Raw genomic sequence first — 26,778 nt, forward strand, 5'->3', positions numbered from 1 at the left:
ATTATTATGAATTAGATTAATTTGGCTGAAGTCTGAACAGTGCTTTTCCAACATCTAAGTTTCAAACATTTAAGATCTACACTTCCTTTTATAACATCTATCCCATCTGAACGTACTGTCATCATGAACAAGCTCCTGTAGGGCTGCCGCTCAAAATCAGTAGATTTCCAGTCTGGTAATCATTTCATTCAAATAATCCCCAGATGCATTTATTTTGTAACATACTGGCCTAGATTGTATCTATTGATGTTCTTAATAGTGTACCAGGACTAAAGGTGAATACACTACCTACAGAACAAACTTCAGATCTTATCTGCATGAAACATCAAAGAAAGACTTAAAACCTGAATTGATTCTGTATCTTCTGAATAGATGTGTACACTAAAACCTACAACAGATTGCTCAACATTCTTCCTCGAGATAGAGATGTCCCCACAAAGTGATTAGCCTTTTAAGGAAGGCTACTGATGATGGCCAATCCTTTCATACTTATTTCTCTCTTCCCATTGGCCTGTAGCACCATCTACTGTTAGGCATCTGGGCACCAGCATGTGAAAAAGTCATGATTATAATCCATCTATACATTATACAAATATTATAATGATGACATAATATGTATTGTTTACCTATTTGATTTCACCAACATATAATGTTTCCCCTGGTAATCCACATCCTCTGCCCACATATTTATGGCATTAATGTGTACGTAGCATTCAGACAGGACACAGGTAGTACATTAAATAAATACTCATGAAATGGTGGACAAAGCCTGTCTGAATGGGGCATTTGAGTGATAAGAGCAATTCATTTTTATACATCATATATTGCACTATATGATATCAACAAGTACAGCAATTTAGATAGATTGATAAATACTTTATTTATCCCGAGGGAAATGTAGGCATTCAAATTGTTTATTTATTCAATCAAGGTAAAATGCAGACAAAACACATACATAAACAAAAAAGCATGTACATCCAAATGTAACAAAATGTTACTGCAACAATTAGGGAAAGTAGGGAAAGTATAATTCACATAAAGATCTTTCCAACATTGAGAAAGTAAAAGTCCAAACAAAGTGCACAATATGCACTCAGCCCTTCATCAAGGGTTAAGATACAATGATGTTCTTAATAGTGCACCAGGACTAAACGTGAATACACTATCTACAGAACAGACTTCAACTAACATTTTCAAAGTTACTACATGTGCTCATTATCAAATGTAGATGGGGTGGTACTGTCTGTGTGTGAGCTTTTTTCTACAAGTTGGACAGGTGTGTGCATGGGCAAGGGAGTCACGCAGACACTGACTACAAAACGTATGACCACACAGAGTGGACACCATTACTCTGCCGCTGTGCAAGATCTGTGAATAGAAACAAAACAAACAAAAGTACACAGGGAAGGTCAAACACATTTTTATCCATCAATTCCTGACAATAAACTACAATGCACAGGTAATAGAACAACCCAACCACAGAGGACTATATTATCACATTGCATAAAATTGTTAGTCCACAAGGACTGCTATATTACTACTGGCAATTTGCTGATGCTTAGCTAAAGCCCATATTGAGAACCACTGGACCCCCATATTGAGAACCACTGGACCCCCATATTGAGAACCACTGGTCTAGAGCCTATTGAGACTATTCCTTAACCAGCTTTTATACCACTGCTTGGTTGAATTTCTTATTGTGATGTGGTTAAGAATGTCAATTATTATGACCGCCACACTAGCAAAGCAATTGCAGTGATACTTCTGTTGCCTTTTTGAGCTCAGAAATATCACTATGCAGAGGTACGTTTTTAAGCCTACTTATTTTTCTACAAGCAAACTTTTAACATGACCTTCAAATTTTTTGTGTTGCTATAGGCTTTTCGTGTAAACTGGGCTGTTTATGGTGTTTCACAGCCTTTTGCTTGTGGGTAGGCTAGTTAGTTATTAGACTAATAGAATTAGACACAATCTCCTGATATCAATTTTTGTTGCGCAGCCCAAAGAATTCCCACACTGGAGAGTGAATGTCCTACTGCAGGGCAGAGCAGCAGAGACGGACTGTAGGATACATGCTGTTCTATCCGCTGCATTCTCCATCACGTCACGTCTGGCAAGTTACAATATTAAAGTTTGGCGTTGCTACGACATCAGGTTTGTGTGTGTGACTTTGTAGGGAGCAAGTGAGGAAGAGAGAGAAACCACGAGAGTAACAAGCCCGTTCATTTCAAAATGCCATCGTTTTGCTGCACGATAATATCATGGGTGCGTTATTTCCATGATTCTCATGTTTTAATTATCACGCTTATCATGAAACCGGTATATCGTGACACCCCTATTGTCAACCCATTCCATATCCACTCATTTGAGGTATAGCGCCACCTAGCTAAAAATGAAAAAGCAAAAACGAGGGGTTGTAATCGCAGGTATCTTTGGTTGACATGTTCAAAGCTGCGCGAAATTTGAAGTGTAGGATCATTATGACACTCTTTGAATGCATGCCAAGATTCATATAATTCCGTTCATGGGAGGCCATATCTGCCACACACACACACACACACACGCAGAATATTGTGCAGCCAAAGTCATCCCAGTCGTCTTATTTATATGGGCTTGAGTTTCATGAGTGTTTTCTCTTAGTGGTAGCCTGTAACCTTTTGATCAGATTTTTGATGGTCAGCAAGAAAAGAAGAGATAATATCGGCAAATACTTCGCTCAAATTAACTGTACGAGAGGAAAGAAATGTGAAGGATAGGCATGTGTTTGTGTGTGTGCACACGCATACAGTACATGTGTGTGTGAGAGGGAGAGGAGTTTCCCATTGTAATACGCAGTTTAATATAACATACCCTGTTTTAGACAAGGCTATATTACATTACATTTGGCTGACGCTTTTTTTAGCCAAAGCGACTAACAACATGGTAAACAGTTTACGTTTTAGAGCAATTCTCAACAATTTTACAGTCAGTACAGTCAGAATAAGTGCATCAGTGAGTGCTGTTTTTAACAGTTACGTGTCAGTTTAAGACGGCTGGTGAGTGCTAGGATCAGCAAGACTTGTTGTAAGTGTTGCTATGAGAGGAGATGTTCTCTAAAGAGCTGGGTCTTCAGGAGTTTTTTTGAAAATGGAGAGGGATGTCCCTGCCCTTGTAGGAACTGGCAGTGTGTTCCACCAACGAAGAACAACAGATGAGAAAAGTTTGGATTGGCCTGAGTGTACTGGTGGTAGAGCTAGACGTCGTTCGTCTGAGGAGCGCAGCGGTCTAGAGGTAACATATGTCTGTATGAGGGCATTCAAGTAGGTGGGAGCAGAACCGGAGACTACTTTGTAGGCAAGCGTTAGAGCCTTGAATTTGATGCGGGCCGCCATAGGTAGCCAGTGTAGCTGGATGAGCAGCGGAGTAACATGTGATAACGGGGTAACATGTGATATTGACAGCATACATGAACGTCTTTTAAAACAAGGAAACATTGTCACTGCTACTCCATGATATGGAAGTAACAACGTTACTTCTCATTAAAAATAGCAATTTGTGGGTCGGATCAAGTTCGGGTAAATGTTTAATGCATATTTTCTTGGGTCTGGCGGGGCGAATTGGATCTTCAAAACAGGTTGGGCGGGTGCGGGTCATAAAAACCTCCGACACGTGCATCACTACCAATAACACATCTGTTACCTCTTTCGTTTTAGTTACCCTTTAAACACTTATTGCAAGATATAATTTATGCTGTAAGTAGCTTACTATGTTTCTCGAAATAAATGTAATGATTCAAATCCATGTTGAACTACAGTACGGCCCAAATATCAAATGTTAGCATGACATTTTACAAAACCTGATACTTCAAAGCCATGGCTGTCTTTAGCAGATAAAGATGAAACAGGGATCCTTACCTCAGGATATGTATCAAAGCAAATTGGACAGCTTACTACACCAGGTTTAGACCTGTGAACAAAATATAATTTCAGATCTGTTGCCCTTTAAAACAAATGATGTATGAATGACGGCCCTTTTTTCTTCATTACTCATAGAGCAATAGGATGCAAGCATCCTATTGGCCACATGTTCTGAAAGCAAGAATGTGTGTTTCTTTCTGTTATCTATCATTGTATTAGTGCAAGGAAGAAACATCATTTTGCGTTAAGGGTCCAACAGAATGTTAGTGATGCACTGTGTTTTATTAGGCCTACAATCAACAACCTTTACAGGAACCACATAATAGATTCAAAATGGTAATGCAATATTTCAGATTAAAAAGCCATCTGACCAATAAGAAAAACATTATTACAACTACGAAAATCTATATTGCCTTGAAGCATCATTTGACATGCTTTGGCCAGTGTCTCTATGGAAAATGTAACAATCAATTAAATTAAACAGTTAAATACAAAAGACCTGCAGTTTAAATACATGAATTTTGCACTACTGCATCTGCCTTTTGGCCATTCCTGATATATTACCCATCAACCCATCCATCTGGCATGCTACTGTACCTGGTGCTGGTGTTCCTATGGGGAGAGGACAACACTCTGGGCCTGAGGGCACATGGGGAATCATCTGTATCGCTATGGTTATGTGGACCTGACAAATGAGCAGAGAATCAGATTAACATTAATAATTCATTTATGATTATTAAGTGACAATTAGTATGAATCACTATGACACACAACTGCATGTTGCCGGACAGTATGCTTAATGAGCCAAATGACAAACCTAATCAATGAATGAAATGAAAACCTAAACAATAAAACAAATTCAAAGGGCAGCAAATTGTGAGGTTACATGACGCAATGATGTAGTAACAATTAATAGGTTGTACATTACCTTCATCTACCAACTGCCTCAGATGGTGTTACAAAATATAAAAGAGCAAAAGAGAACCATGTTAGACAGTGTCCACTAAACCTTAAGGCCCTGTGTCCATGTAAAGGTTTTTTTCCTGGCAGAAAGGTGCTACAACCCAGCATGCAATCAAAAATGTAAATTGCAGAGTGTAGGTAGACACATACTTTTTGGTTACAACAGCATTTTTGACTGTACAGTGTCTTTCTCTGAAACTTCTAAAAAACCCATGACAAAAAAGCAAAACAAATGACATTTCGGCTATCTATGGAGTTTGGTCCATCATTATTCCAGTTATGATAGACTTCCAGTAGCCCATTGTGGCGTTTTCAGAGCCTTTCTAAAAGTTCCAAGAGTTGAGATATTTTCAACTAAAAGGCGCTCGGAGAGGCAACACAAAAAGGAGCAGAAAACCCATTAAAGACACTTAGCTAGGCAGGCGCATATGCTCTCCCCTCATTGGGAACAATTGAAAAAAGATACAAACAGAAAAAAGTGGTAAGAACACTAAGAGATTAAAATATGGGTTGCACATGACAGTATAATTCCCCAAACTCACCACAACTGAATCATTGTTTGTCAAGTCAACCACAGATGTTTCTGTTACTTCACTTGTAAGATCCACGACATCTTCGCCTGCACAAAAGTATAATTTTCCACTGTAATCATTTCCATCAACCTCCTAATACAGACACTAACAGGAACAGTCTATGGGACCTTTCATGACAGTACAGAAGAAAAAGTTGTAACTTTCTCCTCTCTTGAAGACACTGAAGCTAAACACACCTTTACAATGGACAATAGCCAAATGAAACACCTTACTCACTGTCAGTTCTGTCACTATCAATAATGTCAATTGTCTCTGTATGTTCCAGTGACGTCATGATGGTAATGTTGTTTCTCCTTTCCTTCTATCGTCTGTGTTTTTGTTATCTGTCGGAAAATAAGAGAAGCACACGCACGCACGCGTACACGCACACACACACAATTATTCAGTGCTAGGGTTAGGGTTCTTTAGAATTCTACTTCTGTCATGTTTGTAGGCTTGCCTGACATCTCTGCTTGTATTTGCCATCACCACAGCAGCACTGGTTGAAACCACTGGTTCATAGCTGGATAGCTAATAATTAAGTTTATCACAGAGTGTTTAGTTTCTGTATGTTTTTTCTAAGTTTACGACTTTAAATGTAACCGATGTTTTCTCCTCTGGGTCTTGGGAAATACGTTTCACAATCCATTGGGACTGAATAAGCAAACAATCAGTGTTAATGATCTAGTAGCAATGTTAGCATTTGCATGATGTTATCCACTTGCACTAGTACAAGTACTTGGCAAGTTGTAACGTTATAGCGTGCTAATGTCAACAACCAGGCATAATGGGCTACATTACATATTTCAGGCCACCAGATGGCGGCATTTTATTGCACTTCGGGCATTTTTTATAATGTAATAGTAAGCAGTAAAATGGCGTCATCTGGTGGCCGTGCAGCGCAATAGCGCCATGAAATATTTAATGTAACAGGAAATTACGGTAGAAATCTTGTTTTTTTTAACTAATTATTCGTATAATCCATCTGATATATTGTGTTTTTCTTTTTAAACCTCGTTCCTTTATAAATTCTGATGTAATATGAAGGTATGTCTTTGAATGTAATAATAACTCTAACAAGTAAGCATAACGGCCGCCGAGGTGACCGCCGTCATGCTATCCAGCAAAAGATTCTTTGGGCGCCGCTATTTATGGATTTCCGGCTCCCATTGACTTACATTGAACACATGTAAACAAAACGTCAATTATGTGCTCAAACTAACGCCGCTGACTTATGACAACAACCATTCCACTTTGATACGAAACTACATAATTGTACAACATTTATACAACAAAAATCACAGAATTTGGATCAAGTAATGTGGAGAAATCTTATGCAGAGTGTCAACCCCTAACAATGTGCCCATTGCCCAAATTTATGGTCGACTAATGTCGAATGTCAGAGTAATGACATTGAAAAAGGTACCTTCATGATACACTTTAATTTATAAAGTTACAAAGTATAAAAAGAAAAACACAATTTATCAGATGGATTACCCAAATAACATTTATTCGAGGGCACATCTATTCCCAGAACTATAATGGGTGTTAAATATTCCACAACCACTAGATGGCAGCATGACACAGCACATAAAGTACACATACGTTTCGCTGCGACCTGAAGGATGGCGTGGTTGAATATCCACTTCTCCTGCACTTCGGGTCTAATAGCGAGTGAATTGTATGACCACCAGATGACGCCATTTCACTGCACCTCGGGCCTAATAGCTGCTGTAACTTCGTTTAAAGGGGTGGTTCAGGATTTTGGACATAGGACCTCATTTCCAAGTAAGCAAGTGTGATACCTCGAGTGTCCTTTGCAGTAGGTAAGACTGTTTTTAGTGGCAGGCTAGCACATACCGTTGACTTGCGCTAGTCTAGCACCTGCGAACTCTGCAATTAGAACGACTGGATGAAACGTGTTGAAAACGGTCTCCACTGATAAATATCACACTTGCTTACTTGGAAATGAGGTCCTATGTCCAAAATCCTGAACCACCCCTTTAAGTAATAAGCCTCGAGGAGCCGACGGTTACACTTGTTTTAGGGGCGTTGTTAGCCACGCTGCGCAAGCCGGGTAGGCTACAGAAGAAGCCAATAGGCTACAGTCGCGTGTGTTTGTGGTGATTTATTCCATGTATTAACAAAATAATAATGTAATGTAGCCTACATAGATAAAGATAAAAAAAAACGAAATAATTACACCAAAAAAGTAAAGAAGCTTTATCATTGATATATAAGCTTACTGAAAATCAAATATAGGCCTAGCCTACAATTGTGCTCCACAGACAATATGTCCTACAGATAATAACAACAGTAAGAACATAGGCTAATCATGACGACACAGGGGCTTAAGTCTCATGTTGGCCTATGACTACTAGGCTACCAAGCACGTCTGGGTCTGCGACAGTGAAATAGCTCCAATATTAATTGTGGCGCCAATGAATATATGCTAACATGAATCTCATCAGTCACCTATAGATAAGGGTTAGGCTATAACATATGTAGGCTATAATGTAAAAATAGGGTCATATCATATAATGTTGACTTATTAAGATGGGGGAGAGAGCTGAACATATTACACTGAACTAATTGTTCATTGTTGAAAATCAATCAAAAGTTTGTAGTTGATCCAGATGTCATTGGTCGCAAGGACTGTTAATGGGTGTATCCACAATTGGGACCTTGTTACAAGTTGGTCTTTCAGCTGCTAATGCAATCAGTGGCCATCAGAAAACATGTTAGACAACTGAGGAATGAGATGCCACACATAAAATGTACAGTCAAAGAGAATGCACAAACATCAATGGGAATCCACCAAACACAGCAGGGAACCATGTTATTGTCAATCAGCACTCTGCCACACTAAATCAGACCCTGCTTATGTTTGTGCAGAGCAGAACAGATATTTGTAGATATGATGCAGGACCTGTTAAGAGAGATTGGCAACTCAGTCTCCCTCATACTAGTCCCTACGGTGAACGATGTAATAGCATAGTGCTGCTGCTTCTGATGTGCAAGACAAGACGGGGTATATATTCATAATGTGACAGGCAGCATGTATTTATCATTATGTTACAACCTCTGAACAACTACTATTGATGTTAGAAGAACAAAACAATACATCTTCAAATGTTCATTGCTTATTACATGTGTTATAAAAACAAAATCCTTGTCTGCTTTCTGTGTTTTTGCATGCACCTGTCAACAGGGGTGTAAAGACATATTTGTTCACCATGCACTTAGGCTGTTCTGAGTCATTGTTTGTATGTTATAGTATTTGTTGATTTGCATTTATTGCCCATTGATATTGCATTCACATTATTGTTTATTAATGGTATTCTCCTTATTAATGTAGTGTCACCAACATTTAAAATAATATCAACTGACATTGTTATTCATAGCCATATTTATTCTGCTCTTATAAAGGTAATACAGTGCACATATTTATATTTCATTTATACTACTCTAAACCACCTTCTGAAAATCAACTGTATAGTGTTTCACTGCACCATATTTCTTGACCTGTCTCACCACCTGCCTATAGGCTGCTTACACCACCTTACTTACAACACTTTGAAGAGCCAAAAACAAAGCTCAGCACACCTGTTCAACAAGTTTTTATTGTCCACTACTGGGGAAATACATTGGCAACACTTTATTTTAATGTGTCGCTGGTACAGTGTACCTACCTAATTAGGTACAGTGGTACAACCTGTGTAACAACATGTACTATCAGGTACTGTACTATCATTGTACTTGCATTATGTATTTGTGGGTACCTACATAGGCTATAGTTGTTACATTGTAATACTGAGTGCTTTTACAAAACGTTGCCAATTTGCCTACATTTTCATCAGAGGCAAAGAGCTGACCTGAGACCTGCTGGATGGGGTAAATCTGGTCATGAAAGATTTGATATACAAATCATTCTTAGCTCCAGTCAAGGCCTCATTGTCTTCAGTGTACATGTAACAGCTGTGCTGCTACAACCTTGTTACTCGTTGATACAGTGGAATAAACCTATTAAGTGCACCAATTAATTACTTACATGTACATATGACATGTTGTGTCTTCGATGTCTTGGAACAGGTCTACTAATTCACATGTACTGTGTGGTGTAACAGCAGACATGTTTCAACACATCAATTACAGGATGCATGACATCATTGACAGGATATAATATGTACATGTAAGTACTTAACTGGTACACTTTATTTGAATGGGTTTATTCCACTGTATCAAAAGAGTAATAAATAACACAGTTGATACATGTACTACAGTATGTAGGGTAATGGCAGACATGTTCCAAGACACCAATTACACAACATGTAATGTAATATGTAATTGTAAGTGGGCAATTCCACAGAAAATTGACTTTTTGTCACATCCATAACGCCAGTGAAATGCCTTGGCATTTGTATGATGTGAATGTTACTATTCATTTTTTGTGCATTTTTTCTCATGTACATTCTTCAGCCAAAAATAGCAATTGCTCAAATTTCATGTAATCATTCACATCATACCATACCATCACATTTTATTGGCGTTATGGATGTTAGAAAAAACGTAATTTTCCATGGAATTGACCAAGTACTTAGTACCTATGCCACTGTATCAAAGAGCAATAAGTTGATGTAGCGAATTAGTAGACCTGTTCCAAGACATCGAAGACACAACATACATGTCATATGTACATGTAAGTAATTAACTGGTACACTTAATAGGTTTATTCCACTGTATCAAAGAGTAACAAGGTTGTAGCAGCACAGCTGTTACAAGGATACAAGGAAGTTTATTGTCACATGCATATAGTTACTGGAAGTAAGAAATGCAGTGAAATTATGTCTGGTGACAGCCTATTTGTGCATTTATATAAATGTAGCGTGACAAGTGTGCTTACATACAGCAAAAACTCTTCTGTATTGCCCTCTCTCTCTCTGTATATATATATATATATATATATATATATATATATATATATATATATATATATATATATATATATATATATATATATATATATGTATGTATGTAATGTGTGTGTGTGTGTATGTATGTATGTATGTATGTATGTATGTATGTGTATATATATATATATATATATATATATATATATATATACACATACATACATATATACCAGTGTTTCCCCTACAGTGTATTTAACAGCGGCGCAGCGCCGCCGCTGGATTTTCAGCGCCGCTGCAACATAATATCACGAGATCCACTTAACACACTGTAAAAGCACAACGGCCAACGTCATCTCGAAATTGTTTTCTGAAAGTCTTGAGTAAGTTAAGTGCATCAAATCCGCACTTAGCCTCTCATTATTCAGGACATATGCGGCATGATGTGTCAGGTGATTACAAGCCCAAAGACAAGTCTGCAGCCCATATGGCTAGCCTACATTCTGAACACGGTTACATTGTTTAGCTATCCGACTGATGGGGTCTTGCTCCGCCACAGTGTAGCCTATGGTGTCATCGTTCACTTGTAGGTTACACAATAAATAGCCTACTTATAGGCCTGGTGACAATAAAAAATTATATTAGTTATATTTCATCACGAAGCTGTTTGTATGCCGTGAATTCGCTTGTAGCCTATGCCATATGTTAAGCTTGAGCAATTCCTCTGATCCAAAGCCTGCTTTGACACATTGACACTAATGTGAAACATGCATCCTCCTCTCCTAGCCTACATCAAATAAAAGAAACCAATTCATGATTACCGAAATGAATTTAACATGGGGGGAAAAAAGTTTGTTGCGATTTAGCCTACTGTTGTGATGCGGTTCTTTCTGCTGATTGGATTTACGTCCGGTGTCGTCAACTCTGAGAACTCTTGCTCCGGTTGACAATTTTATCCAGAGAGCTGATTTCCCAAAGATGAGCCTCCATCAACATTCAACGACAAATTATTAAAACGTAAGTAATGCAATAGAGTAAACCAATGTGCTACAAGGTGTATGGTCTTAACGTTAATTGTAGCCTAGACTTGTAACGTTAGCGTAGGGCTACATGTAATGTTTGCATGGGAAAGCTAGGCGAACACAGTCTAGGCCTGTTTAAACTTTCTGATAGTTAAAGGAAATATGAGCATATGTTGGCATATACGTATAGCCTAAATTCTGTCCACTTAGCTATAATAGGCTATCACAAACAGACCTTTTCTACGTTTGCGGCATTAGACATAGGAGCCTACATTCTCTTATCAGAAAGACGTGTTCTCATAACTTCAGCGTTCTCTTGACGGTGAGACGAACGGTCGCACTTCAATCAAGTAGCCTAGGTCCTTTTCGAGTTAATTGTGAGTGAGTTGTATGGTAACTGTGGGAGTGATGTAGAAGAAAAGTGAGTATTTACTTTTTTATACGTGGGTTTGTTGTTTTGGGACTGAGAAATAGACTACAAGGAGAGCATCTGGCTACGTGCATGCGTGTCAGCATTAATGGCCCCCAACAATTCAATTCAATTACCAAAGAGCCTTAGAGATGTTCTTTGAAAAGCCCAGAAAAATTAAGTGCTCGCAGATTGGGTGTGGCCTTTGCCATTAAGACAAATTTAAATAAATTGTAAATAATCTTTTTCTGGGTTGTGCCATTTCATTTTTCTTCTATCATTTTTAACCAATAATGTAAAAGAAAGCTGAAAATGTCCACAAAAGAAACACGAAGGTATGATATATATATAAAAAAAAATAAGTAATAGCACCGCTGCTGGAAAAAATTCTAGGGGAAACACTGTATACACATACATACATACACACATTACATACATACATACACATATAAATGCGTGACAAGTGTGTTTACATGCAGCACTAACTGTTTACAAGCAATAACTTCAGTTCAGTGAAAGCGACGACCTGTTCCTGTTCTGTATTGCTCTCTCTCTCTCTGTATATATATATGCACACACACACACACGACATAAATACACATATAAATGTAGCGTGACAAGTGTGTTTACATACAGCAAAAACTTCTGTATTGCTCTCTCTCTCTCTGTATATATGTATGTATGTGTATGTATGTATGTGTATGTGTATATATATATATATATATATATATATATATATATATATATATATATATATATATATATGCACACACATTACATACATACATATATAAATGTAGCGTGACAAGTGTGTGTTTACATGCAGCACTAACTTCAGTTCAGATCGACAACCTGTTCTGTATTGCTCTCTCTCTCTCTGTATGTATGTATGTATATGTATATATATATATATATATATATATATATATATATATATATATATATATATATATATATGCACACACACATACAGTATATCCATGCATATATACATATGTATTGTATGTAGATAGATAGATAGATACTTTATTGATCCCCAGGGGAAATTCAAGGTCTCAGCAGCAGCATACATACAACACAAACACATTCTTTAACAGCAGAAAGAGTAGGCTGCCACACCTGACGACGCCAGAATTTAGGCTATTAAATGTAGTATTGCATTACTAGATAGATAGATAGATAGATACTTTATTGATCCCCAGGGGAAATTCAAGACCTAATTTGGTTTGTTCTATTGACATGGAATGAATGAACAGGCACACGTGACTATGGAGTAGGTCTACTTCACAGATTTTCAGATGGTGCGTTGTGGCTGACAACATCCCTAAAATCTCGAGTGTCTAGGTTCCTGGTTGCTATAGTGCAATGATGTCATCTGCTGGCCGTGCCGCGCAATAGCGCCACAACATATGTAATTTCACTGGACATTACGGTAAAAATCTTGTTTTTCCTTACTAATATTCGTGTCATCCAGCTAACATATTGCTTAATTCTTTTGACATTTCGTTCCTTTATAAATTGTAATGTAATATAAAGGTACGTTTTTGAATGTCATTACTCTGACATGTGAGGGATAACGGCCACCGACGTGACCTGTTATACTTGACTCATGGACAAGGGGAAATGCCATTAACTCGGCGTCACGCAGCGGCAATTTTCTTAATATCGATATTTCTCCACATTACTTGATCCAAATTCTGTAATTTTTGCTGGATAAATGTTGTACAAAAATGTAGTTTCGTATCAAAGTGGAATGGTTGTTGTCATAAGTCAGCGGCGTTAGTTTGAGCACATAATTGAGATTTTGTTTACATGTGTTCAATGTAAGTCAATGGGCGCCGGTATTCGGCCAATGGCGGCGCCCAAAGAATCTTTTGCCGGATAGCGAGACAGCGGTGCCGAGGTGACCTGTTATACGGGACTCATGGACACTCGGCAATTTTCTTCCTCCCGATATTTCTCCACATTGCTTGATCCAAATTCTGTTGTTTTTGCTGTATATATGTTGTACGAAAATGTAGTTTGTTACCAAAGTGAAATGGTTGCTGGAATAAGTTATCGGCGTTAGTTTGAGCACATTGACGTTTTGTTTACATGTGTTGAATGGAAGTCAATGTGCGCCGAAAATCGGTAAATAGCGGTGACCAAAGATTATTTTCTCCGGATAGCGAGACGGCGGTACCTTCTTTTGGGAAAGATTCTTGAAAGATTGGAGTCTTTTGAGTAAAGCTTTAGTTAAAAGAGGGCATTCGTTAAAAGACTACAATCTTTCAATAATCTTTCCCAAATCTTGTCAAAGTTGTTTGGTGTAAGATGGCCATCAGCTAACGTTAGGATAACTAACTTAGCTGCTAGATACCTTAAAAACACAGCCTCCCAAGGACCTATCAGAAAGCTACTAAGCTCATCACGTCTGTCAGACCCTTACCTCCTTTTCCCTTCAGTGGTTTCCAGTTTTCAGCACAACTATCTGTCAAATTCATACGAAAATGCCAATCGACATAGAAATACTGCCATTTCTGGCTGTCTTCTTCTGCTAGTTTTACTGGCAATTTGCAATCTTACTTGCATTATCGCCATCTACTGGACTGAGGTGTGAATATCGTTGGGAATGGGATATCAGAGGGTCGACTCGTTCGACACAGACTCTGGCCTCTTCTCATTTGTCTTTTTGTCCATCCATCCTCCCTTCCTCCCTCCTGTCCTAATCCCTCCTTCTAATTCATTTTGTGAAGGAAATGAGGAAGGAACAATAGGAGGATGGAAGAATGAAGGAGAGACCGATATGAGAGATGAGATGTCCTGCTCACTCACGCATCACTTTTAGAGGTAAACTATGCAGTATTGGCAATTTCCTTACTGTTTTCTCGGTTTTTGCTTCTTTTTCGCTGGCTCTGTCATGACGAATGTCTGAGAAACAACCATCGCTACCTTTTTCTAGCCGGTGCCTGGCGTGTATGTGTATTTGAATGCAGTAAAGCAATTCGTTACACTCGGTATACTTCCTGACACTGCAAGGGTGGTTTTTCCGATCACAGGCGCTAGGGGGAAGTGACACGGCCACCATTCAACCCGAAAAAAGTCATATAACCATTCCAATGACTCTGAAGCTGTTAAATGAAGGTAAATTAAGCTAAAAAACTTGCATATTAAGCTAAAAAAACCTGCATAGTGTGCCTTTAAGGGACGTCAGTTACTGATGATGCGGCACATCACCTCTTAGGCTAGAATAAACAGACACGCAAATTGCAGAGAATATGAGCTTGCCAAAGCCTTAAAATATGAATATGGACTCTTCCCACTTATTGACCTTGATAATGAGGTAATGTTTGATAGTTCTCGAGGCATGAATACTTACTATACAATGCATGAACAAAACAGGCATGAACTTTTTTTTTTTTTTTAGTTTGCATGGTAGTTCATGATAATTCCAGCATATAACAGTCTTTTTTATCTACTAGTTTATTGACGCAAATAAATCCCTACGAACTTGTTTGAAACCGAAAGTTGACGTGGGAGAGAACTTTTTACCTTGGCAGCTTGGACCAATGATTGCACAATTCGGACTGAAAACGCTTCTGCGTAGGATACTCTTGTGTATTGGGCCTTCAACCTCTCCCCTCGGTCTTGCCTCCTCTGGTTGCAATTAGATGAATGAGATGTCCTCGATGATATTGGGCTTTGAGCGATTTCCAGGGCACGAGCTGGAAGACCAAGGACCGAGAGAGGCCGTATGCAAATAGAGATTTGAGAAGAGGCCCGTGACCATCCCGCCTCTCTGAGAGAGCTTAGTTTCCGGAAGTAAGTTTCCCATTAATTTCTCCAATCTACGTCTGGAACAAACCCAAACCTTTGGTCCCCCCTTTCCAGGACAGTCTGGACGACGTGGCGAAGACCTGGGGTAAGCTGTTCTCTAACAGAGTGGTCATCGCCAGTTTCGGCTCACTAACAGAGATGGAGGGCACAGCTGAGAGAGGATTGCTGGACTGTCCCAGGGCCGAACAGTCGCTGGCGTCTTACCTAGCTCCGGATGCTATATGGGCTTGACAGCTTCCTCCCAGCTGCCACATAAGCAGCCTAAAGCCTATGGTACGGTCCCGCGTCTGCGTCCCGCGCACGCGGCACTGGTGAGCGCGTGACGAGAATTGCGTAATTTTTACAGCATGCGTCGCGTCTTTGAGTCGACCGAAATTTAAGACCGTGCGTCAAAGTGACGCGTAGACTGCGCATGTGTGAAACGGAACTGCTGTAAACACTTCCCTCCAGTAGGTGGACCACATAGAAGAACAACACTTAAACCTAAAAACAAACCTAGACAGAAGAAGACTTGTTTGGTTACCATAACGACGATGGAACAGAGCGCCTGTCCTCAGCTTGCCTGGCTTTGAGTTACGTGAGACACCACGACATGGAGTCAACTTCGACCGATGTAAAGCCACAATTCACAGATACATTCTTTAACATTATATTTAACGGTCACTTTACCATCTATGGTGTAGAACCCAAAGTATTTCAAGACACCACATTTTAGATGAGTTGGGGACGTAATTATCTGTCTGCTGGCCGTTCTGTGCGTTACCTTTGATTGTCGAAACAGGGTGGCTGCATGGGCTCATTGTGGCTACTGGCTATTATATTGGCTTGATTTGGTCATGAGCCCTGGATCATATAGCACTGAATGAGATGGCAAACAATAAAATAAAACTAATCATAGACTGTAGAAATGCGCTACACAGCACTAAAAACCGAATAGTTTATTTATAGTTCGACTACGGATATTTCACGGATATTGTACGGATATAAAAAGTGAAAGCCCTACTCCTTGCATAGAGAGCTGACATGACTTCGGATTAAATGCATCTTTTAAAAATGAGCGTATGCTGAAATCAAATCGCGAAACCCAGAGCCATATAAAGGTATCTATCAAAGATTCTAGAACAGAGCTTTAGAATCTTTGGTATCTATCTACAACGCTCAGGCGAAACCCAGTAACACTTGCTGATCGAGATGCATTCTCGCCTGTTCCGTATAATGCGTTATCAATAGTGATTATAATAATAAAGGGAATGTAGCCTACCTATCCCAGGTGCAATCATTATCACCTAGCCTACTCCTGAACAATGCTGAACTCAAATCTCGAAACTCGCCTGTCAACACCAGATAATGCGTTATCATAATAATAATTGAAGAGGCTACCTCTCGCTCTAAATACACCCATTATCACAGTGAGACATTATACATTATGAACACAAATAGTTACTTCAAAACTTTTATTGACACGTCATATTTACAGGTTTTTGGTTCATACTTTTTGGTATGAGGCAGGTGTGAAGACTCAATACAAATTTAATTGAGGACATCTGTACGCACAACTCTTTCTTACCATGACACTGCTGTGTTTAGAAAAATGTCTTTACTTTGTATCGCACCAATATTGCTGCCCTCGCAGCACCGAGTCACTTAGCTATAGGCTAAGCTATAGCTATAGGCTAAGTAGCCTAATATGCAAGTAGGCTAAGCTAGTCTCTCAGCTATACCAACAGGTGTGTTCTGGTGGATGATAAATGGAGCGATGCGATGGGCCAGCTTATCAAACTTCCCAGCAGACAGGCGAACGTACTCGTGGTGCTTTTTCCTTCATCAGCTCTTCCTTCGTTCAGTGCTCGCACATCCCAAGTTCTTCTTTTCTTCAGGCGTTTCAGGCTTCTTTGGTGGTTGTGTCCTACTTTCACTTGACGTACCGCCCCCAGTTGGTGGGGCAGAGTATCAGAGTTAATCCGTAGTGCGCAGGCGCTAACCTTAACGATTTAACACGCATTCAGGACAGCAGAAATTGGAGTATGCTTCACGTCCACGGCAAAAATGACGCACGTCTTGGACACGCGCAAATGTGACGCAGGACCATGCCAGAGCCTTAAGTTCACCTCCCAGTTACTGCAGAAGAACTATAAAGTACTTGGACAGGCTGCCCATGCTCAGTCAGAACACTGTGTCGTTGCTCCTCGCCTATGTGGCTGAGCTACAGGCTGAGGTTGGTACTGCCATTGACAAGGGCAAACCAGTGAAGGACTTGTGGGCTGAGATCCGCTGAGATTTCGTCATGAGATCCACCCGCTGCTCCAACCAGGCTATCGGGAGGGCCATGGGTTTGACTGTGGTAGCCCAGAGACATCTTAGGCTCAATCTGTCTAAGATCCCGGATAAGGATAGACATGCATAGGCATGCTTTCCTGGATGCCCCGTTGGACCCGAGCGGTCTGTTTGGTTCTGCAGTCCAGGAATGCAGACTCACTGTGAGTCAAAGAAAAAGAAGAACGAGGCCTTCAGCTACCTCCTCCCTCGTAAACTCGCTCTGTCGGCTACAACTTTGGCTGCTGCACAACGCTTTCACTCACCACGTCCAGCAAGGCACGCACACCAGTGGCTGGCCAAACGTGTCCCAACAGCGACAGCTTGCCTCAGCCACAGCCACCCCCCTGCTGCGGTGCAGGGCGCTTGGGCACATCTTCCAACGTTTCAGCTGACACTGGACGACCACCATGCCGTAGCCCAATGGCGAAAAAGAAAAAAACGGCATAGCGGGAGTGCAAGCCCTGCACATGCCTGCGAGGTATCAGGCCGGCTATCTCACGCCTTGCCCGACACTTACGCATAACCTCCCCACGCATAGCTCTGGGGAAGTTCACCAGTACTGTTTGTCCCACAAGCACATGCGTATGTGACCAAAATAAAGGCTTTGTGCCAACCACGTGTCCCCTCACTCAGGTTATCTAAGTCCCACGGTTCCTCTTTTGGGTCTAGATTGAACACACACTTGTTTCCCCATAAACACGAAACCTTTGTCTGTGGTAGAAATAAAACCAGTGCACCCACATGGTTGTTCTGTGATAAGCCTCTGGTGTCACACCTTTCTCGACCACTAAAGGGGAGTATGAGGGGAGGGCAAATTAATTCGAGCCCATTCAATCTACTTCAGCCAATACCCGCAGAATTTCTCCCGGTCTGGCACCTGCATGTGAGGTGTCCCTGGGTTCTGTCTATGATAGAACAGGGCTACAAAACACAGTTTGCTCAACGGCCCCCAAGTTTCCGGGGACTACTACAGTCAGTGGTCAAGTCAAAAAAAGTGCTGAGAAAAGAGATAGAATCCCTTCTCGAGCAGAACGCAGTGCAAACAATCTCTCAAAACAAGGTGCATTCAGGGTTTTGCAGCAGGTACAGTACTTTGTTGTCCCCAAAAAAGTCGGAGGCTTACATCCCATTTTGGACCTAGTGGCAGTTATCCATAAAAGCAAAAAGAGAAAAGGTTATATCTCAGCTTCCTTTAGTCTTAAATTGTTGTATAATGTATTTTCTCTACTTTGTTTGATACAAGCACAATGTAGTACAGCAAAGTCCAGCTCAGTGGCACTTACAAGTTGCCCATACAGGCAACCACACAGCCACAGTTGAGGAGGAGTGAACATCCGTTGCTGGCATCTTCCAGATCTGTCCAATATGACACCCAGACTTTGGTTCTGTCATTCCATTCCCAACCCCACTCACTGGGGTCTGGAATCTCTGGAGTTTTGGAGAGGGACTAACCTGACTCCGCCAGATGGATTAACCTGACTCTGCCAGATGGATTGCTTCGCATTTGCTCCGCATATCCATCTGGGAACTTTCCGTTGGAGAATGTTTGGAAAAGGGGCGAAAATACTGGTTAGCTGATTGGATAAAGCATCTGTCTATCACCACCTACATGCAGCTTTTGTCTGGAAGCAGTTTTTCATGCCTTATTCCAGCGTGGAAAGCGTGCCCTGCACACTGCAGCTTTTGTCTGGAAGCAATCCCTCTCCAAAACTCCAGAGATTCCAGACCCCAGTGAGTGGGGTTGAGAATGGAATGACAGAACCAAAGTCTGGGTGCCATATTGGACAGATCTGGAAGATGCCAGCAAGGGATGCTCACTCCTCCTCAACTGTGGCTGTGTGGTTGCCTGTAAGGCCACCGAGCTGGACTTTGCTGTACCACATTGTGCAAGTGTGAGGGAGGCTGTACTAATAATGATGAAGACTGAAACCAAAAATCTTTGAATAAATACATGATGTTTAAGCAGAGTCCTTTTAGGAAAGTCCCTCCACTCGGCGGCCATATTGCAACGCTTTTTGGGCACTCATCAGGCATCCATTTCGGCAGAAATGTGCGTGCGCAAGGCTTTACGACACCAATCTTGCTCCACCGGTGAGATCACAACACATGATTGGCACGATGTCTTCACAACACACCACATTATTGGCTCAATGTATTCACAACACAGCACATGATTGGCTCAATGTATTTACATGTCAACATTTTGCCGCGGAAGGGGTGTGATTTGCGTAGACAACTGCCATATTGCCATTTCAAACTAAGCTCATGCATTTCTAAGGAGGATTTTTTGAGTGCTGTGTCTCCTAATTAGAAAGTCTATGGTTTAAGTATGAATTGTTTATTTTGTGTTATTTGACTAAAATATAATATTGATAACCTGGCAATAGCCAGATGAATTTCGCTCCGCCTAGCTCCACTCATCCATCTGGAACCAATCCATTGAAGTGTTGCTTCAGAAGGCTGGGCCTAATCAAAAAATGCTTGCATATGATTGAATAAGCCACTTGTCCGTCATCTATTGACGTGCTACTTCAACCACTCACATCGAAGCCAACCCGTGACGCTAATAACAGACTCACAGTCGCTTCTACGCTATGTCACATCTATGAAACTCCCGCCCTGCGTCCTGATTGGCTAAACCATAAAGTTGGTTGGAGAAATCACTCTCAATGGAAGAGGTCCCAGATGGATGTGAGTGAAGCTAGGCGGAGCTAAGCGGAACAACATTCATCTGGCTAGGGTCAGGTTATAATATTGATCCTTAACATGGTGAAAAGCCTAATATACTGTAACTTTTCACTGTGGCATAGTTCTGAATTTGTGTTTATTTAAGGCCTCAACAATGGTCCTTTTGGTCACAACATGTGATTTTTGACACTATAGTGATAATGACCTGTCCAATCAACAAAGAAAAGCATACCTTGGAGGTAAAATATGGGTCTAGGGACCTGAGTAATATTTCAATGTGACTTTTTCAGAGATATTGACAGTTTATGAGATAAATATGACTATGATACTAGATTTAAATGGACTTAAAATAAGAAGAACATATCAACATTGGATTCCTTGTATCAAACAAAGTAGAGAAAATACATTATACAACAATTTAAGACTAAAGGAAGCTGAGATATAACCTTTTCTCTTTTCGGCGGGGGCCATTTTGGATTTTATGGATAACTGCCACTAGGGGGGCCACCCCAACTTGTATCCATGGATTTTTTAAAACCTTAGGCCTATACCTAACACCCTGCCAAAAATCAAAAACTTATCCAGAAGTGCCCAATCTTCATGATTTTTCACATATTCCTTCCCAGCTATATAGGGTGTGTTCGAAACGGGTAAAGTTGCTGCCTTTTAAGATATCTAACTGGGGAGCAAGGCAGCAAGTGCGGTTCAAAACTGAAAAAAAAAATTCTGCTGCCTTTTAAGATATCTTAGAATTCCCAAATAACGGTCATTTTTGGAGGCAGCATCGATGCACACTTCATGCTCCCTCCTACCCATAATCCCTTGCGGCAACGTCTGAAACAGCTGTGAAAGGTAAACAAACATGGCGGATGACATCGTTTAAAATGTCATTTGTGTGACCTTATTTTGCTTAGATTTGTAGATTAGAGATGAGAAATAAACAATTTACTATCTGATTATGCCATTGTTGTAACCATTAATAGTGTCTGGTCTGATATATCTGCCGGCTGTAAAACTAATTTATACCGTTAGCCTGCTAGCTTACATAAGCTAATTTAGTTTAACGTCAGGCCTTTGCTAACGTCATACCGTAGTGTTAACCAAAGATTCTACACTCATTTTTAAAATATGCATTTAATCCAAAGTCATGTCTAGTGAGACAGCTCTCTATGTAGGGAGGGAGGCAGTAGGCAGCTGTCTACCGTTTCGAACACACCCATACACTTTCAAAATGCTGATGCACAAACAGCTCCTGGCGTCAATGAGACAGGGGGATTGGTTCACGAAGCTAGATCTGAAGCGCGCTTATTTTCATGTGGGAGTCTACAAACCTCACAGAAAACCACACAATCCCTGCATTTTTATTTTGAAGGCAGAGCCCTGGAGTTCCAGGTTATAATATTTAGCTAGCCACTGCGCCCTGTCTTTTCACAAAGGTGATGCAATCCATTATAACCCCCCTCAGGGAACAGGGTCTAAGGATTTATGGGTACATAGACGACATACACACAGAGCTGTTCCTCAAACATCTAGAGTCTCTGGGCTTACTCATAAACTACCAGAAAAGCGTGCTTATCCCAGCCCAGACAATAAGCTTTCTGGGCCTCACCCTAGACTCTGTCTAGTTCAGGGCCACGGTCACGCCTCAGCGAGCACAAATGCCTCTCCTCCAATTCCAGCTGGGGAGGAGAGTGAAATTTCGCACTTGCCTTCGCCTTCTAGGCTTGATGGCATCGATGATAGCAGTAGTGCCACTGGGCCAACTGTTTATGAGAGACACGCAGAGATGGGTGTTCTCACTGGGTCTGTGCGCAGAGATGGGTGTACACAGGGACAAAATGATACCAGTCTCCGCATCATGTATGCAAGCACTGAGAATGTGGCAGGACCACGCGCTGCTCTAGTAGGGTGTTCCGATGGGGCTGGTAGCAGTGTGCAAAGAGTTAACCACGGATGCGTCACTGACTGGCTGGGACACCACACTAGAGGACCGGGCTGTGAGCGGCTCATGGTCAGCACTACATAAATGTTTTGGAACTGATGGCAGTGTTCCAGCATTTTCTCCCAATACTATCACACCACCTGTATTGATTTGCTCAGACAATACACCGTCACTTTGACTTTACCATCTTGCCTATCTTATTCTAACTCAGTCGAACGCTCATTTGAAATCGCTCAGAGCCACTCATGTCCCTGGACGACTAAACATAACAGCAGACAGACTTTCGAGGGCCTCCCAATCCAATCAGGAATGGAGATTTCACCTATTGATAATAGAGCGTGTATGGGCCCGCTTCGGACGAGCGGAGATCGATTTGTTTGCATCAAGAGAGAACACTCACTGCAACCTGTTCTTCTCCATTCAGGACAGGGACACACCATTGGGTACAGATGCGCTAGTGCATACATGGCCGAATGTCCTTCTTTATGCATTTCCCTAGTTCATCTGGTCCCAGACGTACAGGCAAGGGTGAGGGACGGTGGTCTCACCATAATACTGATCGCCCCGTGGTGGATGAACGGGCCATGGCTGGCTGATATTTTCCAGCTTTTGGTCGGAGAGCCTTGGCATCTCCCCAACCGCACGGACCTCCTGTCTCAGATGGGAGGAGAGTTACTTCACCTGAACCCGAGCGTATGGAACCTGTGCACCTTCCTCGTGAGAGGGAAACACTGAGTTCCGCAGGGCTGCCACATACTGTCATCGCGACCATTCAGAGTGCCAGAGCTCCTTCTACGAGGTCTCTGTATGACTTAAAATGGTCAGCATTCGAAAAGTGGTGCGATCAAATGCTTTCCAGTGCTCGATCGCGGCAGTCCTCACGTTCATAAGAACTATTTGAACAGAGTAAGGCTCATTCAACGCTTAAAGTCTACCTGTCAGCCATTTCAGCCTGTCATGTAGGCTATGACGGCATCTCCCCTGGAGCGCACCCTCTTGCATGCAGATTTCTAATGGGTGTCTGCCGCCTGCGTCCGGCGTTCAGACCTATTTTTCCGACTTGGGACCTGGTCTTGGTGCTGAACGCACTGTGTGATGCACCGTTCAAACCCAACAGCAAGCAGAAATAAAGATTATTTCCTATAAGACAGCCCCCCCGGCAAAGACAGTGAGTGAGATTCATGCTTTTCCCACACACCCGTCATGCGTTCAGTGCAGGGTTACTTCACGGCCTAATGTTGCATTCATGCCAAAAGTGCCTATGTCTTATGGCTGCTCAGATCTGCAGCTCTCGTCTTTTTGCCCCCTTCTGTTCTCTTCGGAGGAGTAAGAGAGACTTCATGCGCTTTGTCGCGTTCATGCGTTGTGCGTGTATTTGGAAAAGACCCAATCATTCCGGCGCAGTGAGCAACTGTTAGTGGGCTTTGCAACTGGGGCCAGGGGACGTGCGCTCTCTAAACAGAGACTGTCTCATTGGATTGTGGGTGGAATCTGGGTGTACAGTAGCAGCGTCCTGGGCCGCCTTCCTGTGTGTTCCAATTCAGGCTGTGTGTGCAGGCTTATAGGGGCTTACAGACACTGCTTGATGCAGGCTTTTCAGACTGTAATGTCATGTTGTACCGGGTTGTAGCCGCAGTTCTCTGAGGGAGATGAGTAAGACACAGACCAACGATGTCTCACTCATCTCCCTCAGAGAAACGCGGTATGAAATAGCCTTACGTTTCTCAAAGTCAAGGTGGGTTCCTTCAAAGCTGTCATTTGAAGGATGTTACATTATCATGTCCCGCGGACGTACTGTTCCAATGTCAAGCATCCATCAAAGTCTACCAAATTCTACCAAGGCCGTAGTCCTTCGTTTTGCCGAATTTTCAAGGATGCATGTGTAGGGTAACCTGACTCTCGCCAGATGAATTTCGTTCCGCCTAGCTCCACTCATCCATCTGGGATCAATCCATTGGAGTGGTGCTTCAGAAGGCTGGGCCTAATCAAAAAATGCTTTCATATGATTGGATAAGCCACTTGTCCGTCATCTATTGACGTGCTACTTCAACCACTCACATCGAAGCCAACCCGTGATGCTGAGAACAGTCTCACAGTCGCTTCTACGCCACGTCACATCTATGAAACTCCCGCCCTGCGTCCTGATTGGCTCTACCATACAATCTGGTGCCGAAATCACTCTGAACGGAACCGATCCCAGGTGGATGTGAGTGGAGCTAGGCGGAACAAAATTAATCTGGCGAGAGTCAGGTTATGTGTAGGGTGACCAGATGAAAATGGGTGAAATTCGGGATGGGGAGGGGGGACGGGACAGTGTGGGGGGGTGGTTACATGTATAGATGAATTTCAAAACTGCACCAAAATTCTTTTTATTCAGAAATTCAACTGTCTGTCATTTGGTAAACCAGCTAATTGACCTAGCCTACTTTATGGCATTTTTTTTATTTATTTATAAACGAAACTGTCGGTCTTTAAGAAAACATAATGATTGTGTTGTTGTAGCTTTGTGTAACCCAGACATCAGCAACGTTAATTGTATACGTCCAATCACTCCTTCTCGTGGCTGCCTGCACTTTCCCTGTCCTCACAACTGCAACTTGCGCACTTGTTTTTGCTTTTTAGTGATCATCAGGTCCCGGGACACCAGCCTGAGCCTCCATGTCAACAATGAAAAAAAACTAGCTTATTATCAATGCGTGTTATCAAGTCGAGTGAGTATGCTACACATTTTTAAGATACAGGAATGCTGCAGGCAATGAGCTGCCAACCACCATGATTTAATAGTTTTTAAAGTTCTATCAGACAATAACTAGCATACTCAAGACTCCGTCTTAGGGTGCATTCCTACTAGATCCTTTGGTCAGAACCCAAGTTCGTTTGGACCGATGGTTTGGTGATTTTTGCTAATGGGAATTTTTCCTCTGTGTGCTTGGCACACCCACAATCCTGTGTGCACATTTATAGAGGATTTAAAATCTGCACTAAACAAGGCAGTTCACTATATATTTAAATGTAAACATTGTCTTATTGGCCCTCATTTATCAACCAAGTGTAGAAACTAGCGTAGATCTGAGCGCAGAAATCATTTCATGACGAGGCTCAGGTATGATTCATGAAACGTTTCTATCACTCCTATTCCAGCGTAAGAAACGTGTGTTGCTAAATGTGGCGGCTGAAAACAAACGTATTTAAATATCACGCCCCTATATACAGTATGTGTCAAGTGTAGAACTTCATTCTAAGCTGTGCCATAATTTGTGAACCCAATTTAAGCTTAATGCCTTAATTCATTTGTGTGCTTTATGTACAGTGTGCCTTGTTCATTCACGTGTGAGGTTTGCATTTTAATTTATAATTTGTGAAGTGATTGCAATTGGCCTGATATGACTGAGCTTGTGTGTGAGCACGGAGTGCTGTGGACATTTATCTAACACTTTACAGTTAGGGCTTCACGTAATTATGGACAGCTGCGATTACCTGAGACACAACCCTCTTCGCCCAGCATTGGTGAGATGTGAGACTATGTGGGCCTGGCGTTTTGTTCTGCTGTCTGATAAAAAGCAGGTGCAACGAAGGAGAGGAGGTGAAAAATGGACTGAGAAGGCACGGACACACGGGAGAAAGCAGCAGAGAAATCGGGAGAAAGCAGGGTTGGCAGCGGAGATTCTGCGGAGATTTTGTGGAGACTGTGGACTGGAGCGTTATATCTACTGAGGGGTTTGCGGCTGGACAAAGCAGCGACGGAGCGCAGGTCGACGGAAAGGAAGACAGAGCAACGAGATGCGGAACTTGATTCAACGCTTATCTAAGCTAAGTAAAGGAAAGTTGTCTTGTCCATATGTATTTGTGTGAGCAGGGCTCCGAACCGGTTCAAGGAACGAAAACGAAAACCAAAAACGAACAGAATTTTACGAGGAGCGGAAACGGAAACGAAAACAAAATGGTCTTCAACTGTTCCGGAACAGAAACGTTATTCTGAAATCCACAAAACCGGTTAATAACGTTTTTTTTTTCTCGTTCTCTATATAACAGCCTAATCATTTGATTTCTGCAGTTTGAAAAAAAAAAAAAAATAAATGGACTTTTGGTCCAAATGTGTATATTTTGTCTCACTGTTGTAATGTAACCTATCCTTCTGCCACTTCGGATCTTAGGCCAGCTCGTAGCATAGGCTACTGAAACTGATTTGGAAATTGTTTGTAGCCTATGCTTAATAGCCTATTTTGCCTGTCCACACCTTGTCG

General features: G+C 41.5%; 1 protein-coding gene and 1 long non-coding RNA gene across 2 annotated transcripts; one reads left to right on the plus strand and one right to left on the minus strand.

The window, feature by feature from the left end:
- Positions 1-861: 861 nt before the first annotated feature.
- Positions 862-14,350, minus strand: rnf4 (ring finger protein 4). The gene is made up of 7 exons (XM_042074812.1): positions 14,201-14,350; positions 5,669-5,775; positions 5,402-5,478; positions 4,825-4,837; positions 4,494-4,581; positions 3,894-3,945; positions 862-1,368 (listed from the first exon to the last, which is right to left on the minus strand). Exons 2-7 carry the CDS (start codon positions 5,724-5,726, stop codon positions 1,219-1,221), a joined length of 438 nt encoding a protein of 145 aa, XP_041930746.1. The 5' UTR covers positions 5,727-5,775; positions 14,201-14,350; the 3' UTR covers positions 862-1,218.
- Positions 13,157-26,467, plus strand: LOC121694605. Its single transcript, XR_006025836.1, has 4 exons — positions 13,157-13,204; positions 14,508-14,601; positions 25,157-25,245; positions 26,096-26,467. It is a non-coding gene; the product is annotated as an uncharacterized LOC121694605 (long non-coding RNA).
- Positions 26,468-26,778: the final 311 nt, after the last annotated feature.

Source organism: Alosa sapidissima, chromosome 20, assembly GCF_018492685.1.
Source record: "Alosa sapidissima isolate fAloSap1 chromosome 20, fAloSap1.pri, whole genome shotgun sequence".
Lineage (NCBI taxonomy): Eukaryota > Metazoa > Chordata > Actinopteri > Clupeiformes > Clupeidae > Alosa > Alosa sapidissima.

What these genes read in the sequence shown, in the direction of transcription:
- rnf4 (XM_042074812.1), bottom strand. Translation starts at nt 5,726, where the DNA reads ATGACGTCACTGGAACATACAGAGACAATTGACATTATTGATAGTGAC. An exon ending in CATAGGAACACCAGCACCAG is followed by an intron (nt 3,946 to 4,493) that starts GTACAGTAGCAT and finishes TTTTGTTCACAG; the next exon opens with GTCTAAACCTGGTGTAGTAA. An exon ending in GCTTTGATACATATCCTGAG is followed by an intron (nt 1,369 to 3,893) that starts GTAAGGATCCCT and finishes TTCTATTCACAG; the next exon opens with ATCTTGCACAGCGGCAGAGT.